General features: G+C 42.3%; 1 protein-coding gene across 1 annotated transcript; it reads left to right on the forward strand.

Moving 5' to 3' along the window:
* The first annotated feature begins 1,684 nt into the window (after positions 1-1,684).
* On the forward strand, positions 1,685-17,687 carry gpc2 (glypican 2). The gene is made up of 11 exons (XM_084352470.1): positions 1,685-2,201; positions 3,898-4,056; positions 6,153-6,287; positions 8,992-9,167; positions 9,283-9,363; positions 9,567-9,732; positions 10,376-10,506; positions 11,395-11,541; positions 12,607-12,743; positions 14,439-14,611; positions 14,810-17,687. The coding sequence occupies exons 1-11, from the start codon at positions 2,024-2,026 to the stop codon at positions 15,085-15,087; spliced, it is 1,761 nt and encodes a 586-aa protein (XP_084208596.1). The 5' UTR covers positions 1,685-2,023; the 3' UTR covers positions 15,088-17,687.
* Positions 17,688-17,891: the final 204 nt, after the last annotated feature.

The raw sequence follows: 17,891 nt of genomic DNA on the forward strand, positions 1-17,891 counted from the left end.
TTGGCCAGCGCGTCCTCAGATCGGAAGATGATTGGTGCTTTCAAAAGGTTCCTGGGTGGTGATTGGTCGGTCTGTTCACTAGGAGTTCTGCCATATTTCTAAAACCACAGTGAATTATAATATTTAGGATGAGTTTAAAATATTGATTAAGCGATTTCTGAATATATGTTTATTGCAAAATACACCTGTTTTTTTGCTTTAACCTCTTTATTAATATTTCTTCTATAAATGCATATATTTTCTGTCATATATCGTATTGTATACATGTGTAATGGTGGAGTCTGTCTGCTCTGTGTCTGTCTGTCTGTCTGTCTGTCTGTCCAGTATTTAGGACCCTGAGGTGGCTGGCTCAGCTGCTCCTCGCCCCGCCACCGCAGGCTCCTCACCCTTCTCCCCCCAGTTGGTCCCTCTCTGCACGGTCCATTGTTCTGTGTTTGGTGGGCTCCGACCAGAGTCAAAGCAGCCGGGCTGAAACACACAGCTTCTGCTCCGAACCTTCAAAATAAAATACTTATTGCCATCCAGTGGAAGGCTGAATGTGTGTCCCTGCGTCATTTTCACTAACATTGTAATGTTAGTACTATTATACACTATTATGATGATGATGATGATGATGATGCAAGATCAAATTGGGATGAGTGACGTGTTTAAGCTGTATAACTACTGTGTGCATCAGCATCAAACTGCCTCAGCAGAAGAAACCAGTGTAGGTATTCTGTACTTGCAAGAATGACCTACTGCCAAAACATTTTTATTGTGTAACTTATCTAGGGAAAAAAACGTGTTTGCAACTGATGTGAATCGACACATCCATCATAGCTCCTTGACTCTGTTCAGAACCAGTGGCGCTACCATTTTTGGCCCTTCTAAAACAATAAACCCTTCAGGTCCACATCTGCGCTCAATCTGCCTTTCGATCCCTAAAATACTTACATGCACAGATATGTTGACATGAGTTTCCAAATATTATTGTTGTATGATCTTTGTACAGCTGAGAAAGAAAAAACAGAGGGAGAAATTAATGATATACAAAGTGTTACTGTTTAACCGCCTGTTACTAAGTTAAATTTGGGACTATTCATATCTTAATTTGGTAACACTTAATTTTACAGGTCTGCAGATTACATGGTAAGTAGGTGTTAATTACCAAGCAACATATTTGCAATTACCACCAAATTACCCCAATATTTACCCCCAAACTTATTGAAAATTACTCCAACATGATTAATGATTTGCTACCATTTTCCCATTAGCAGTCAATAAACAGCAGGTTATTTTTCATCAGCAGAAGTTGGTTTCCTGTTACAGTTATTAACTGCTTGTTAGCAGAATATTATTTTTTAATAATATTAGGTTGATTTAAAAATGTCTTTTTAGGAATTTTTTGGGGGATAATTTAAAAGACTTTGGTAAAAACCAATAATATTTCCCTGGGGGCTTGTAGGAGCACATTTTTTATGTTATACCCAGAAGAGGCATTTGTTCAGTGATTTATTGTCCAAGTAGCGGACATTTGGCATTCCCCCTTGGAATTTCATGTTTTTTGTTTATATTTTTATGTAGGTTGGACTGCAAGACCATGCGAAAAGCTTTTTTAACTGAAAAGAAAATGCATTTCAAATAAAATTGCCTGTGCTTTTATTTTGAAAACAGTCGTGTTTCCGGTGTCCTCCTGCTCACTCCCGCGCCGTTGACGCAGTTTGCTGCTGGAGGCTGAGGGACGGGAGTGCCCCAGTCAGCCTCCCTCTACATGCACCTACAGGAGCGGATCTCCCGGGGAAGGACGGATGAGCTGGACGCGGTCGATGGAAACAAACAAACGTGTGATGTAAATAAATAAATCCGGCCCGGATGCATCAGAGGGAAACTATGACTGCTGTGAACAACTGACGATTTGGGATCCTGTTACTCTTTTTACTTTTGCGTGCATCTGAACCGGCCATACGTTCATTAATTCATTTATAAAGCTGCCGTCTGGTTTGATATCAACCCGCCGTCGCTCCTGCTGCCGTTTTTCGTGAGGATGGAGACCCGACTCTCTGTCCCCAGGTACCCGCTGCTGGTGCTGCTCTGCGCGGTGTGCGCGCTGTCGGGGACCCGGAGCCCCGGGGCTGCCGCGGGGAGGAGCTGCGCCGACACCCGGCAGGTGTACGCAGAGAAGGGGTACGGCACAGGCACCGCACCGCTGACTCAAATCTCCGGTAAGACTCTGCTTTTAGCCCGTTAGACAGTTTGTGGGCCACCTTTCTATAAACACGTAGCTCATTCAAGCTTGTAATGACAATTAAAAAGCTGTAGATGTCTGGTGGGGGCTCGAGTTTGGGTGGAAAATACCTCTCTGCACATTGAGGTCACAATGAAAAGCTCCTCATCATTAATATCCTACTATTGCAGAAAAAGCACCTTTTTTTTAAATAACAAACACATCGCAAGTCCCGGTTGGAAAGTGTTGTCTGAAAGTGCAAGGTGGCTCAAAACTCAACTAATGAGCATCAGAGACACAATGCTGGAATATCATGGCGAGTTTTCCTCCAGAGAAATAACACAGGGTGGTTTAAAACAAATTACACCCGCCCCCTCCTCCCCTCTGTGCTGTTTAAATAGGATGATTAAGGGGATGAGCAAATTGCCAACACCGGTGCAACAAAGAACCTCGCCCCTAATTAGTCTTTGCCTACTGGCCCACTGTTAAATCCCTGCACACACACACACATATATATATATATATTTATATTTATATACCCCCACAGGCTCTGCTCACTGGTGATAATCTTATCTGGCAAATGAATAGATAGCATGTGGATTACAAACAGTTTTTGGGTAATGGGAAGTTTTGGTGAGCGAGGAGAGGAGGCGGAGATTTGTTTGAATGTGCTCTGAAGAAAAAAAAAAAAGTGAGGGTGCAAATGATGGAGAGTCTGAAAATGTGGTTCATGGAGGTTCAGCTTTGCATGTAGATCGGTGAGAGGATGACAGTGTGTGTGTGTGTGTGTGTGTGTGTGTGTGTGTTGTCCTCAGACAAACCTGCAGCTTCCACGACAACAAAAAAAGTAAAAAAAATTATAAGTGAAATATTTGTTTAGATCTTGCAGATGTGAGGATTTAATTTTGTGGCAGCGTCTGCAGTATTGATTGATTTTGAGTGTGTGTGTGTGTGTGTGTGTGTGTGTGTGTGTGTGAGTGTGTGTGTTGGGCTATAACTGCCTGAGTCTTGGCTCACTGTCCCGTGGGCCAGGGGAGCAGATGGCCGGGAGAGCGAAGGATGAAGAGAGGCAGTTTAGAAATGGAAATAGAGGGATGAGAGAGGGCTAATAGTGAGACGCACAGAGAGAACAAAAGAGGCAGACAGGAACATCAGCGAGGGTGGAGTTGGGAACGACACTTTGCACAGCAGTACGATATTCACGCTAGGTGTAAAATTATAGAAACAAAGAACTCAAACCTCTTTTTCCACATTCAGAGTGATGTTTTTTATCTCGCTCTCTCTTTCTCTTTCTCTCCCCTGGTCGTCGTTTGCATATCATTACCTCTGACATATCAAAGACCCAACCTGAGCTGACAAAGAAAGACAGATTGAAGCTGAATAATTCATGCAGGGAAATTACAATTTTCTATCACACCCTTATCTTTGATAAGATTTCCCTGCAGTAAATGAACAGACTGAGTGGTGGAATTGACTTTCCCCACTAAAAACATCTGCTCTGAGCTGATAATAGACTGACGTTGTTCAGAAAAGGCCTTGGTTTTTTTGTTCAGCGCCTATTAGCCCGAAAACTAGAAGAAAAAACAAGATTACTGTGCAGATTCAAAGCAAATGCATGTAATTATACGTCATGCTATGATGAAGCCAATAATCCTATTTGTCCACCGATTGATCCTAACTTCTTGTTCTTCCAGGCGAGCACCTGCGGCTCTGTCCTCAGGACTACACCTGCTGCTCCAGTCAGATGGAGGAGACGCTGGCCCTCCAGAGCGAGAGGGACTTCCTCAAATCTGTGGAAGAGAACAGCCAGTTCCTCCTGACTACCTTCACCCAGAGACACCGCAGGTTTGATGGTGAGACTCAGAAGATTGTACAGCTCTCACTCATGTTTAAAGGGTAGCTCCGCCAATTTTACACATTAGTGTGTTTACAGGTCTTGGCGTGTACAACTGCGTATGTGAAAACAGTAGTATAAAGCCTTTTGTGGCTCCAGTAGAAGCTGCATGTAATCTGATCAATTTTCTCTCCATAGATGTCACTTTGTGGCTGAGTTGCATTGTGGGTAATGTAGGCACCAGGTTTTGAAAAGCAGTCCACTGGTCCAGCACTGCTCTCCTATAACACTACTGGACTCATCATGGACAGTTTTAAAATCAAATAATCAGTATTGACACAGCAGAACCAGAGATGTCGCCTTTTTTTATTCCACGCATTGTTCTTCCTGGCGCCTACATTACCCACAATGCAACTAAACCAATAAAGGACATCACAGGAGGTAGTTAATCAGATTACCTCTTCCTCTGCAACCACAAAAGGCTTTATCCTACCCTTTTTTCACATATACAGTAGTACTCTCCAAGACCTGTAGACACACTTTAATGTGTAAAAAAACCTTTAATGCGAACATCTGAGTTTGAAACTGTTTAAAAGAAATACTCTCTGAAGCCACAGTTGGTACATTTGAAGGAAAAATAAAAAACAAACCCTGAAGCCCTCTGCTTCTCCTCGGCTCACCCTCTCTGTCTACTGGGTGAGTGACAACTGATTAAAAACTTATTAAGGATCTCTGCCTGCACAGTTCCTCTCAGATGGACAGATATCTGAGCCACAAGATTGACTTTGGAAGCTAAAAGCACAGCGATGCATTCATATCGCAGAGATCCTCGCATGGTTCTTATTAATGTTTTATCAACACTCAGGAGCTGCTGAAATTAAAGAAGACCTCCAACAAATGTAGTGAAGGCACTTCCATAAAGTTGGGAGACTTATAAGAGATTATAACTAGGTACTCAGTAGAGCGTATACCTCTGCCAAGGCCCAACAGTCCCCTTTGATTCAATCAATCCTAATCCAGTATGAGACTCACTCTAAATCTTAAACCACTCATAACTGCTTAACCGTAATTTAAGATAACCAGATCTAGGAACTACAACAAATTGTACTCTCATAGATACCAAACACCTAAACAGATTAATGGATCATTTCCAGAGAAATTAATGAAAAATGTGGGAAAAAAGTGCCGTAATTCTTAATTTTTAAGAAGTTCCTGGATCTGGCTCTTTATCTGGATCCGCACCAAAAGTTAATGGTGTCTATTCTGGGCCGAGACCCATCCTCCATCCAAGTTTCATGGAAATCTGTTCAGTAGTTTTTGTGAAATCGTGCTGACAAACCAACCAACAAACAAACAAAAGTACACAAGTGGAAACGTGACCCTCTTGGCGGAGGTAACAATGGTCCCAACTGAAGAAAGAGAGGTCAAGATATCCTCAGAAAAGAAATCAGAGGAGCACATCAATGCAGCATTTCTGTCACAAATTTGTAGTTGCTGAGGTAACCCTGATGACATCACCATGACCTCATCAGTGTTATCTTCTCACCCCCTCCAGAGCCACAGATGACTTTATAATACAGCATTCACTAGCTGAATAGGACTAAGCACAGCCAATAAACTGACTTTTGTGTGTAAAATCTGCAGAATGTCCCTTTTTTAACAAATGGTCAGCGTGGGAAATCTACCTAGACGGCTTTAGTGACTGTTCTAGAGATTTCAGCCCACGCTGTCTCAAATTCTGTATGTGCGGCTGCAGGTTTGTTGCAACCAGCCGAGAGCTGAATTTACACGTTCTCCTCCTACCTGCTGTGGACTGCTCTCACCTTTTTTTTCCCCTCCTCATGCTTTTATATAATGTATGTGATGAATCATTTAAACATGCCGAAGGTGTGGGAGACAGCGTATGAGTCCTAAAGTCGTAAATAGAGTACATGTTGTTAGACTCATTTACCAGTGTGCAGGATCTGATGTAACTGTCCCTCTGAGCTGTTAATCTTGGACAGGAGGGGGTGACTGAGCGCCCACGTACTGAGCAACCTGGCATCGGGATATTAAGAGGAAAAGGAGGTGGGCGAGTGATGGATTAATATCTTTGCTTCTCCTGTCTCTCTGCAGAGTTCTTCAGAGAGCTTATAGACTTGTCAGAGAAGTCCATGAACCAGATGTTTACCAAGACCTACGGCCGCCTCTTCACGCAGAATTCACACGTCTTCCAGGAGCTGTTTGTGGAGCTGCGCAGATATTATTCTGGTTAGTTTTGTTCACTTCACATCACCTCAATCTTATCTTAGATGGTCGAGTTGGTCTTTGCAAAGCGTCACCAGTTGGGTTGAATTTGCCTCAATGAAGGTGAAGGCATCCCGGTTGTTTTAGTGATCTAACACGTACCGTTTAATGGACACGTCCTCCGTTTTGTCTACTCTCAAGTTTCAAATAACACAAAATAATTCATTTCTCAAGCCAACAGTGTCGAACATTTGCTCGTTCCAGCTTCTTAAATGTGAGGATTTGCTTCTTTCTTTTATCATTCATGACAGTAAATGAAGAGTTTTTGGGTTTTGGACTGTTGGTCGGACAAAAAGAGCAATTTGAAGACGTCACTTTGGGATCGGGAGAAACTGTTCTGAGCATTTTTCATGTTTTTTTTCCATTTAAACAATCAATTAATCATGAAAATAATCAGCAGATTAATCGATAATGAACAGAGTCATTAGTAGCAGCAACTTTCAAGTAACGCAAAATGCCCAGAAATGGAACATAATGAAATAAACCTTCTTTTATTGCATTCAGTTAAAAATAGAGCTGCATTTTTAAGCACAAATGTCAAACATTTGCTGGTTTCCAGTCTCTTAACTGTCAGGATTGGATGCGTTTCTTAGTCATTCATGATAGTGAATAGATTCTTTGGTTTTGGACTGTTGGCTGGACAAAGAGAACAATTTGACTTTGGGATCTGGGTATTTGTGATGAGCATTAGTCATGATTTGTGATAATCATCAAACATAATGGACTAAAAATGAGAATGATAATCGTTAATTGCATTCCTAGTTAAATAAAATGCTAACTGAGGTGGAAAATGAATGAATAAAGATGAATAAACAAATATTAATAATGGTCTAATAGAAAAATAGAGAATAACAGAGTCGATCCATTTCAGCTGAAAGGTCAGCGTCTCACCAGGGCGTTCTGGGTGAGTCTGCCATCGAGCTACAGTAAAGGTCACAGTTTATATAATGGTAGGTGGAAAAGACAAAAAGGGAGGTTTCGAGGGAAACATTAATGTCCAAACGGCCTTGAAGGTATCACATACCTACGTAGGACTGATAAGCGTCCTGAGAACAGAACGTTATGTGCTCACACGGTTTCTCCTAAATTAGGTCTCTGCTCAGTTCATGCTCAGGTCAGGTCCTGCTCACACATACACAAGGGATGAATAGTTCAATAAGTGAAAAAAAGGTGAAAAGGTAATGATTATATGTGAGGTAAATAAGTTTTGTTTCTACACTAATGACCAAATTTCAAGCAACAGTTATTCAGGCAGGCAGCCTGATTTTTTGTAATCTACACTGGCCTCCATCACCATCATGAGGAATGAATAGATGCAGAGAAGTGTTTAAAAATCTGTCCGACAGTAGTTAAAGTTGGTAAAGTAATTTGGTAAAGAGCTGTGATGATTCCCTGTTGCACTGGCAGCTCAGTGTAGTTTTATCAGTCCACGTCGGCGTGGTGGTAAATCCACAGCCGCTCTGGACAGCAGAAACGAGGCGGCATTGTCATTGGAGGAGAATTGAAATGCCAAGAAGAACTGGAGAGAAAAGAGAGAGAGAGGGAAAACTGGAATCCCACGGACGACTGTTTCTATTTCTGTTCTGCATCGTTCCGTTTTGGCATCACAGCCGCTCGCTGGCAAGTCTGTCTGCAGGCTGTTGCTGCTTAGTCAACCTGTCTCTGTTTGCCAAACAGCATGTATGGCTAATTCGAGGCTGTATAGTAGACTACAGACTGGTGAGTCGCATATTCAGAATCCTGTCTGCCAGTTTTACAAATGTACAGGGACTGATAAGCACCCACAGTGACAGGAAGAAAAACATGAGGAGAAATAATGCACCGAACACTGTGTAACGCACAACGTGACGTCAAGTGAGCACAAAAAACAGTGTTGTGTTCGTGTGTTTGCTTTTATGCAGTTGGTTTAAGAAAATGTGGTAATATATTTTTGCCTTATTTAATCATAATTCTTTTTGATAAAGAGAGAGTTCACCCAAAAATGAAATATGTCCAGAATATATACCCCTATAAAACAGTCAAAATGTGTAGGACCGGTGGTCGGACATCTAAATGTGGTTAGTCAACATATTTAACTAGATGTCAACTAGAAGTCGACTTGGTTATCTTTTCACAGCATCAGCAACTATTCTCATCAAAGTTCTCCAACCTGCCTGTGCTGCATGTGTAGCCTACAATTACTCTGTATAACAAAATCAGGTTAGGTGTCTAATTGTTATCTATATCTTCTGTCTTGATAAACCTTGAAATTGCATGTAATGGGGCCAACTTGCGTTGTGTTTGATGGGTTTACAAGCAACAGATGACATGGAAGTGACCAGATAACGTGTGACTTCGTAGTTTAGGGGTCGAACTTTTCCTTTAACGAGGCCCAATGAGCATCATAAGCTGTGTTTCCAATGCAGGGACCTGGAGTCTAAATTAAGCCTTTTTAGCTCCTTGAAAAGTAGTTCCTGGGACTAAAAGAGAGAGTACTGGGCGGAAATGCAGCCAAGGTAGCACACTGCATAAGTATATAGTAGCTCAGATGAAAAGCCTAACATCACACATCCACTCTGCTGAAAAGCCCTCTAATATAAAGCTCTTTCTCTCACAGGAACATGAAATTGATCAGATCACAGGTTTGCTGTGTGCTGACAGTTGCTCACAGCTGCTCTTGTGTCCACAGGGGGCAGTGTAAGTCTGTCCGAGGTTCTGTCAGACTTCTGGTCCAGACTGGTGGAGCGAGTCTTCTCTCTGGTGAACCCCCAGTACCAGTTCGGTGAGGACTACCTGGAGTGTGTCAGCAAACACGCCGAACAGCTGCAGCCGTTTGGAGACGTGCCGCGCAAACTGCGTGTACAAGTAAAGATAAATTACATTAACATGGATAAAACCCCTTGATGCAGATTTCCAGTTATGGAGATTTATTATGATAAATTAACTAATGTTTCTGTGTTCTCTTTCCTTTTAAACTCAGGTGTCGAGGGCTTTCATTGCAGCCAGAGCGCTATCACAGGGCTTGGCTACTGGTCGGGATATTGTTAACAAAGCAACAAAGGTGAGTCGTAGCCTTCAAGTGATCACTGTGGATGTATTTGGTGTATTTGGTGTGTAAGTGTAAATATATTTTAATACAATGTATAAACCCACTGAGGCAATGTGACTGTGATTTTGGGCTATATAAATAAAATTTGATTTGATTTTTGATTCGATGTATTTCTTCTCCCCGCCCTGACTCTCTGACCCTCGGCCATTTTCCAGCTGACAGCAGACTCAGAGTGTGTGCGTGGGCTGATGCGTCAGTGGTACTGCCCTCTGTGCCGCGGCATGCCCTCCCTGCGGCCCTGCCACTCCCTGTGCCTCAACGTGATGAAGGGCTGCTTAGCCAATCAGGGCGACCTGGACACCGAGTGGAACAATTTCATTGGTGGGTGAGGGTCCAATGAAAAAACACACTCAAATACGCTGTTGTTGTTTAGGTGGATTTAGGGTCACGTTTTTTTGCTCATATTTCAAGCAGCCGCAGTAGATTTAGTTTCAGGCCCATCATGCGAAATAATGTCACGGCCTAAATGACACGTGAAGTCATTTTGAATCGTAATCATTATTAAATTGAGCATACCTAAAAGTAGATTCGTTTATTGCCCTCCGTCACTCATTTACCTTCACTTCCCCTTCCCCCTAATGAATTCCTCCTCCATTAATCATTCATGCGTCTCTGCTCCATCACAATTGATCTGTCTTACTGTGTTTCCTTTCCCCTTTCATCAAACCCATACGTTCCTTGCCTTTTTTTCTTTTCATGTGCAGTGCTCCCTCTTATCTTTCATCACCCGATCCATCTGCACCACACCCAAACCCATTTTACCCCCATGTACCCTTTTGTCCAACCACCATTCTCCACCATCCTCTTTATACGATGTTGGCTTACTTCCTAATCTCACGGTCCTGTAACCTCATACACAGATGAACATCTTTTTAGCTGATTAGCCAGGAAGAGTTTCCAGAATCCGGACAATGAGAACTTGTGGTGAATCTCTGTTTCTGTATCTCCGTGTGTCCTCTATCAGATGCTCTGTACCAGGTTTCAGAGAAGTTGGAGGGGCCGTTCAACATCGAGCTCGCAGCCGACTCCATCTCTGTGAAAGTGTCGGAGGCCATCATGCACATGCAGGAGAACAGCGTCAGCATCTCCACTAAGGCAAGGAAGAGGGCAGAAGTAGATGACGGGGGAATAAAACGGGCAATACTTCAAACATTAATGCATTTTCTTTATTGCTCTCCCAAAATAACAGATTAGTTGTTGTTCTATAGTCTTGATCATTGTTTAAAATAAATTATAATCTCCTTAATGAGACAGCATGGAGTAAAAATGGCAGGAATCATGCACAGAGAGCATGACAGCCTTACAGAAGGATTAAAACATGGCGGGCATCCCAGGAGCTAATCCACCAGAGAGACACCCACATCTAGTTAGAAAGAGAATAGCAGAGCTTTTAAGGAACAGGAAGCTCTCTTCCTTTACAGCTCAGCTTCATGTGTTTGCTGCCTTTCACCAAAAGGGCGTGATGACGGAGGTTATGGAGAACCTTTTCAACAATTTTATGTCGCAAGTTTCCAGTTCAGTTGCAATATTTTTCACACTAACAGCCTTGCATTTCCAGTGCTATCATAGAAGGCACAGTGTAACATCAGGTTTTTAACATTTTGACTCAACGACTTCTTTGAGACCTGTCGTTAGGGTGCAGTCAAAGGCCTTTGAGAGAATTGTTAAAACTTCATGTATTTTTAGGGGGGGAGGGGTATTTTAAAAATGTTGTTTTACATTTCGACATCAGAGAGATGTCAGGAAATGAGGAGAAAGAGAGAAATAAATGGGGCATGACATGCAACAAAGGTCCCCAGCTGCACTCAAATCAGAGACGTTACGGTTCATGGTGGGCGCCTTAACCCCTCCCCCACGAGGAGCCCCAAATTACCTCTAAATTACGTAGAACGTTACAAAGCAGGTTGAAGGAGAGTGAATGCAATAAAAAAGTACATTTACATAGCTGTTTACACTGGTGTTGCTTGATGTTGTTTACTTCAGGTGTTCCAGGGTTGTGGAAACCCCCGGCCGGCTCCGGGACGCTCCAAACGCTCCCCCAAAGAGTCGGGCGGCAACAGGAGGCCTTTCCGCACCTACAGCCCCGAGGAGAAACCCACCACTGCTGCAGGCACTAACCTGGACCGACTGGTGAGGAAGAAACACACCCAATATTGTTTTAATGTAGTGCATGTAAAACAATTAAAATCTGTATTGATGGATTTGGACAACAAGCTCCAAACACAACATCGACATAATATCTATTAAAGTTGTTGTGGGAGACAAACAGTGGCTGTTAAATATCCAGCAACACAGCAGCCATGTTTCTGGACAGCTGAAGACAAGTTTTCACTCTTTTTGTCTTCAATTGAATTCAGTATCGGACTCGTCAGTACTGGATTATTGGGATAGAGCCAATATTGGCGACCAAGAACAATATGCTCTTCTTCTTAAATCAGAGTAAAGTCCCCTAAATCCAGAACAACCTTTGGTCTGATGTCAGAAGAAAGTGTTCTTAATGTCTTTTCCTGGTAAAATAAATGTTAAATCTCCGGTCCCCAGAACACTGTTTGAAGCTTAAAAGGTGGCAGGGTCCGCCACATATAAACAAAGTAAATCAATATGAGATTGTGTCGTCCTTTAAGGTCAGTTTGTTTATTCAGTCCTGAAAACAAAGAGTTTGTTTGTTTTTGCCTAAACTGATAAAACAAATTCTTCCCCAAAACTATAGTGCAACTTTAAGTACTCAAAAATAAATAAAATGCATTGAAACTGCAATTAAGAATGTAAAAAATGTGTTTTTTACATGCGTCAAGATTCAGAAATAGCAGTTGAGCAGAAACCAACAACATGACGAACAACAGAAAAGCAAAATAAATCTAAGCTTATTGCAAGCAGCTAATAATAAAGAGTGCAGGAGTCGGAGCCCAGGCCGTCCCCCTGTGACAACAGACGTCCTGCAATATAGAAGCGCTGGAAAATAAATGAAACCAAGAGCAGAGGGGAGAGAAGGAGGATAGTAGGTATTCACATCTATTTATAAAACATTAAAGACATGCGGTTTAAGAGCTGACCCAGAAACCGTGTCATGTCTCCTTCTGACTGCCCCACGTCAGCACTCTAGCTTCAATATGCTTCCTCCAGCCAGCCATACCAAACAAGGACACTTTAAAACCAGGTCTGAGTCATCAGCGATTTCTTTACGCCTCCGTGCAGGTTACCGAGCTGAAGGAACGACTGAGGCCCATGCGTGGCTTCTGGGTGTCCCTCCCACACACCATCTGCAACGATGAGAAGATGGCTGCCGACGTCACTAATGAGGACCGCTGCTGGAACGGGCAGACCCGGGGGAGGTGAGCTAGATCCAGAGAGGAGGGATGGAGGGAGGGGTCCGGTAGAGGTGGAGGAGGAGGGAGTGAGCGGTGGTGCAGAGGTGGATGGACGCAACAGATGGAACAGAGTTTATTTAATTTAGCCACCACCAGTCACCCACATGCACTCTGCGTGGGGCTGCTTGCTTTTATCCACACAGATGCAGCCCAGCATCATGTGTCTGGGCTGGTTTATAGACGCTGTGCAGAGTGTGTGTGTTGTGAGAGGAAAACATCTCTGCATAATGGATGATTCTGTGTCTACGATGTTCCTGCTACAGTTTTATGTAAACGTAGACTCACCTGAGCAGCTTCAATCACAAAGTGCAGCCAGACATGTGCCTGGTATAACATTTATACTCTAATTACCGGCCAAAATAATATCGTGTCATAGAGGGCAATATTTCAATGCTAAACTGGGAGTGCTACTAATTAATTATCAGTACTTGTTTGTACCATCAAACATTGGCAGAAAGAGGTATTTGGGACAATCCGGTATGTAGTTTTAAGAAAATATGGTATCAGTCCTGCAGCAACAAACTAAAACAGCTCCAGATTTAAACACAACACTGAGTCTGCAGCTGTAAGGCTGTGAGCAGTGCTCTGAGCTAAATGCTGACGTCAGCATGAAAACATGCTCAGAATGAAAATGATTTCATGCTGATGGTTCTGCCCTGGTCAATGCCGGGCCAATCACAACTGTTGATCTAATACGGGGGCAGGTTTCGTACGAAACAGTCAAGATGGCTGCAAGAGGCAGTGGGGAAAAAAACAGCATGCAGAGCCAGAATACTGTTACATCTAACTTAAGGGTTCATTTAGACAAAACCAGAGTTTCTGTCCAGTTTGAATGACGTGTTCAACAACGATCTGCACGGTAAAATTGCTGTTTTTCTCAATGGAGTCTGGGCTTTAACGAGAGCAACAACACAAATGTTTCTGGTTTGAAAAAAAAGGATCTTACTCTTCTTTAAACGGATCCATAACGTTATCAGACACTTATAAATATCTAAACCTGGCAAAACAAGCACTTTCAGTGGACGTACTATGATGGGCGAAGATCCTGACACGCCAAGCTGTCATTCAAGAACTAGCTGCGTCGAAGGCCAACTGTTGCATTGCCTCATGTCTCTGCCAATACACAAACCACTGTTATGATTAAGCAGCATTTTTTGACACCACTCTCGCTAATATAGCTGCTCCTAATGGAGAATATGTCTGATAGAAAGTTGATAGAGAGGCAGAAGAGAAAAATAAGGAGGATCTGCACTAAATGCGTGGAATCATTGATACTACAGCAAAAGGCTCGAGGGGCTTTTCCTTTCTTTTTCCGTTTCTCTTTTCGTGCACTTATCCGCTTACCTGAACAGCCAATCTGATTGATTTCGCTCACCAACGAACCGCCACAGATTCTACATTCTCAATTGGGCCAGAAAGCTGCCGACAAGGTCTGTTCAGTGCCGACACCGACTACGGCCATGCAAGCTCGCTGACAGCCATGAATGTCCAACGAATGACTGTCAGCCTGGTGTGTCAGGGCCTTATCGCATTCACAATTTGGTCTGGAGACGCAGACTAGTGATCTGATACTCGTTTACTTTGTCTCTGAGTTGAACCTCCCTGCTTTGAAAATGTCAGTTCTTCTGTGCATTGACGCCTCTGTGTGTGCTCACTCAGGTACCTCCCAGATGTGACAGGTGACGGGCTGGTGAGCCAGATCAACAACCCCGAGGTGGAGGTGGACATCGCTCGGCCAGATGTGAGGACCAGACAGCTGATCATGGAGCTGAGGGTGGTGACCAACAAACTGAGACACGCTCAGAGCGGACAGGACATGGACTTCATGGACAGTGAGTACTCCTGAGGGCGTGTTTATATATTTGTCCATATCCTTAAAAGGAGTATTAAAGGGTGGAGTTGCCCTTTAAGTGATGCGTAACCTGTACTCAGGATTTATAGGACTTGTAACACCGCTGACAGAACTTACTCAGTAAATATGAAAGCAACTTTTTATGTCCATTCATCAGTCAGATATCTCTTTGTTCCAGGTGAGGAGGGCAGTGGCTCAGGGGGCGGAGATCACGGTGAAAGGTACAATGATGATTGGCCAGGTTACGGGCCCTACTCTCCCCCCTACAACAAACCCCCTCGCAACCCCCCCGCCAACCCGGCAAAGCCGCCTCGAGTCCGAGAAAGAAACGGGTCCAAGTGGAACAGGAACAACGGCCACGGACGAGTCCGGTCTGCAACCAGCCAGCTCTCTTTCTCCCTGGTCCCTTTGTTGTCGTTGCCTTTTATCGTCACCGTTGCCCCCATGTGGAGATAGCTGGTTATTACAGTCTGGAGGTGGAGGTGTTTTAACATGCTGGAGTCTGAAGCACATTATGAAGAAAAAAAAAAAAAGTCATTCCATTTGGTTGCACCAGCAGAAAAACAAAACAAAACCCAAAACAGGCTAATTTAGCAATAATCAAAAACCTGTTTACAGCACAAAACGAATATGTTAAAGTGAATATTTTTACTATTGCCCAAAGCCACAGAAGAGGCGACATCAGGCATCGATGAGCACAAACAATACTTAATAATTAGCGCCATTTTTATAGTGCCACCCGTGTGATGTTTGACCTATCAGAGTCTTGATGCTGATCGTGTGCAGTGCTGGAGCAGAAAAGTCTAAGAGGCTGAAAGAGAAACAAAACAACAGGAGATGAATTAGCAGCGTGTTTGGGTCTCGTGGTTTGGTGCTCTGTGAGATGGAGATTAGTCCCTTAATAACTGTGTAGTTTCAGTGAGCAGCTGATTCCATCTGAGCGAGTTTGTTTGCTGCCTTTCTCTTCACATTAAGTTAATTAATTTAATTGATCTACGTTTCAGTCCAGTCGTGTTTCGTTTTTTTTCCCCCCAATCTTGCTGAGGTAGTGAGATTTAATTTAAATCTCTGCATTTTGGCTCGTAGATTAAAGAAAGTCAATAGTTTGACTCTTGAAACCAAACAAGGGGCTTATTTTGAATGTACCGAAAAGCTCTAACTTAATCTGCGGTTCCTTGTGATGTAATATATTGATGTTTTTAATTTATTTGTAATATATTTCATTGTTGTTCTCATGATTTTAAGGCAAGGGTTGAGTGTTTTTTATCTTTTAAGAGAAGTGTTTGCTTTAACTCTCTCTGGTATAATAGTTGTATTTATTGATACTTTTCGTAAACCAATCATTTAAAATATTGTTAACCAATCACAACAAAACACTTAATTATCAAACAATATTGGGTCACAAGACCAGCAGAAGTTTTTTCTGGTGTTTTTTAGCCTTAACCAGAGATTGTTAAGGGGCAATGTGTGTGAGTGTGTGTGTGTGTGTATGTGTGTGTTTGTATGATGGTTTTATATCGTTTGTTGTATGTTCTGGTTTCAAGGTTCTCCGTTCACGTTGAGAAGATGTTGGGATGTTTTTTAAATGCCGCGCTTTTCTACTTATTTTTCCTAAAAAGCAACAAAAGATGGTGAGACGATGTAAAATTGGACTGAATGTCGAGGGCAAAGACAGATGACTGTCGAGGACTGAGAGATGGAGGCTCTTCATTTTCATGTGCTGAATGTGTTTTGAGGAAGATGAAATAAAAAAAAAAAATATTCAAGATGGAAAAAACAAAGCTTGGACAGAGAGGAGTGAGAGGAGAAGAGTGAACTAAAAAGATTAGTTTGACATTTTGGGAAACGCGCTTATTCACCTTCTTGCAGAGTTAGATGAGAAGATCGATGCAGAGGAAACAGCTAGCTTGGCTCAAACCAAAGGTAATAAAATCTGCCTAACAGCACCTTTAACGCTCACTAACTGTTTAAAGTAGGAAAATGGCAAAAACTGGGACATGCCGGACTATTCCTCGGACCCCGGGAAGATGCTGGTCATACTTAAGTAGATTTTTCAGGCACCTGTACTTTACTTTCTGACAACTTTTTTACTTTTACTCTCTACATTTCAACACAAATACCTGGACTTTCTGCCTTCCCAACATACATACATACTTTGAGAACATTTCAGAGCCTGTACTTTTTTTTTTTTTTTTTTAACTTTTACTCCAGTGCAGTAGTTGAATCAGTTCTTACCGCCTCTAATAAGGTGCTGGTTGACGGGTTTGTTACCTTTTAGAGAGAGCCAGGCTATTTTATAAGCTAAGCAGCTGTTTAAGAAAGCAAATTTCCCAAAATGTCATCATCTCAAGTTCTTCGAGATGTTAAAAGTTGATTGATAGGATCCCAAAAGACAGCAGAGATGGGCTACAGACGGAGGATATAAAAAGAATGTATAGATGCTGTGAAAGGACACTTTTCTGTCAGGCGAGGGATTGTGAAATTCACTTGGTTGTAACAGAAGTTCACTTCTAGCCAAATGAGCTACTGCACCTGTACAGTACAAAAGAATAGCAAGAGATGGGTTTCATTCTCAAAACGTACTACCTTTAATCACTCGGCATATGAGAAAAATGATTTTATCTCCTAAATAGAGGTAGGCTATAAAATTTGGTGCCAGCAATCAAATTGTTGGAGTTTTTAATGTCGGATTAATTAGGAATGAAACCCTTCAAAAGTCAGTACAAGACTTCACCACAAACACAGTATTATGTTGCACAACTACAAATGAAAAAAAAAACAACAGTATTTCACAGTGTTTCTCAAGTATTGTAATCATATGTGCTTTCGATGATCAGCAGTCAGATTAGGATGCGGTGGCTGCAGTATTTCCATTGAATTTCAGGTAAAACGTTTGAAAATGTCAGATCAGGTTCTTTAATACGACCTCTCATCCATTCCCACCACTCGCACATTCCTTTATGGTGAAAGTATAGCACAACTTTTTTCATGTTGTAACAGTTTTTTGGTATCAAACGAGTGATATTTTCTGCTTCATTAAAAAAACTCAAGAAATATGTATGTTGTGTTTCTTTTTTTGTTTGTTTTATTTAATACAAAAGCAGCAAAAACAAAAATCAGCAACAGTATCTGCATTAAAGCACATCTGATTTAAAATACATCATGTATCATCACTTAATTGTGCACGTGTAGCAGATGAGTCAGAATCAAACCCTGATCATGTTCACGGTGTTTTCTCCGTTTAGCCTCTCAGGTGAGCA

The sequence above is a fragment of the Pagrus pagrus genome, assembly GCF_965226575.1.
Source record: "Pagrus pagrus genome assembly, chromosome: 5".
Classification (NCBI taxonomy): domain Eukaryota; kingdom Metazoa; phylum Chordata; class Actinopteri; order Spariformes; family Sparidae; genus Pagrus; species Pagrus pagrus.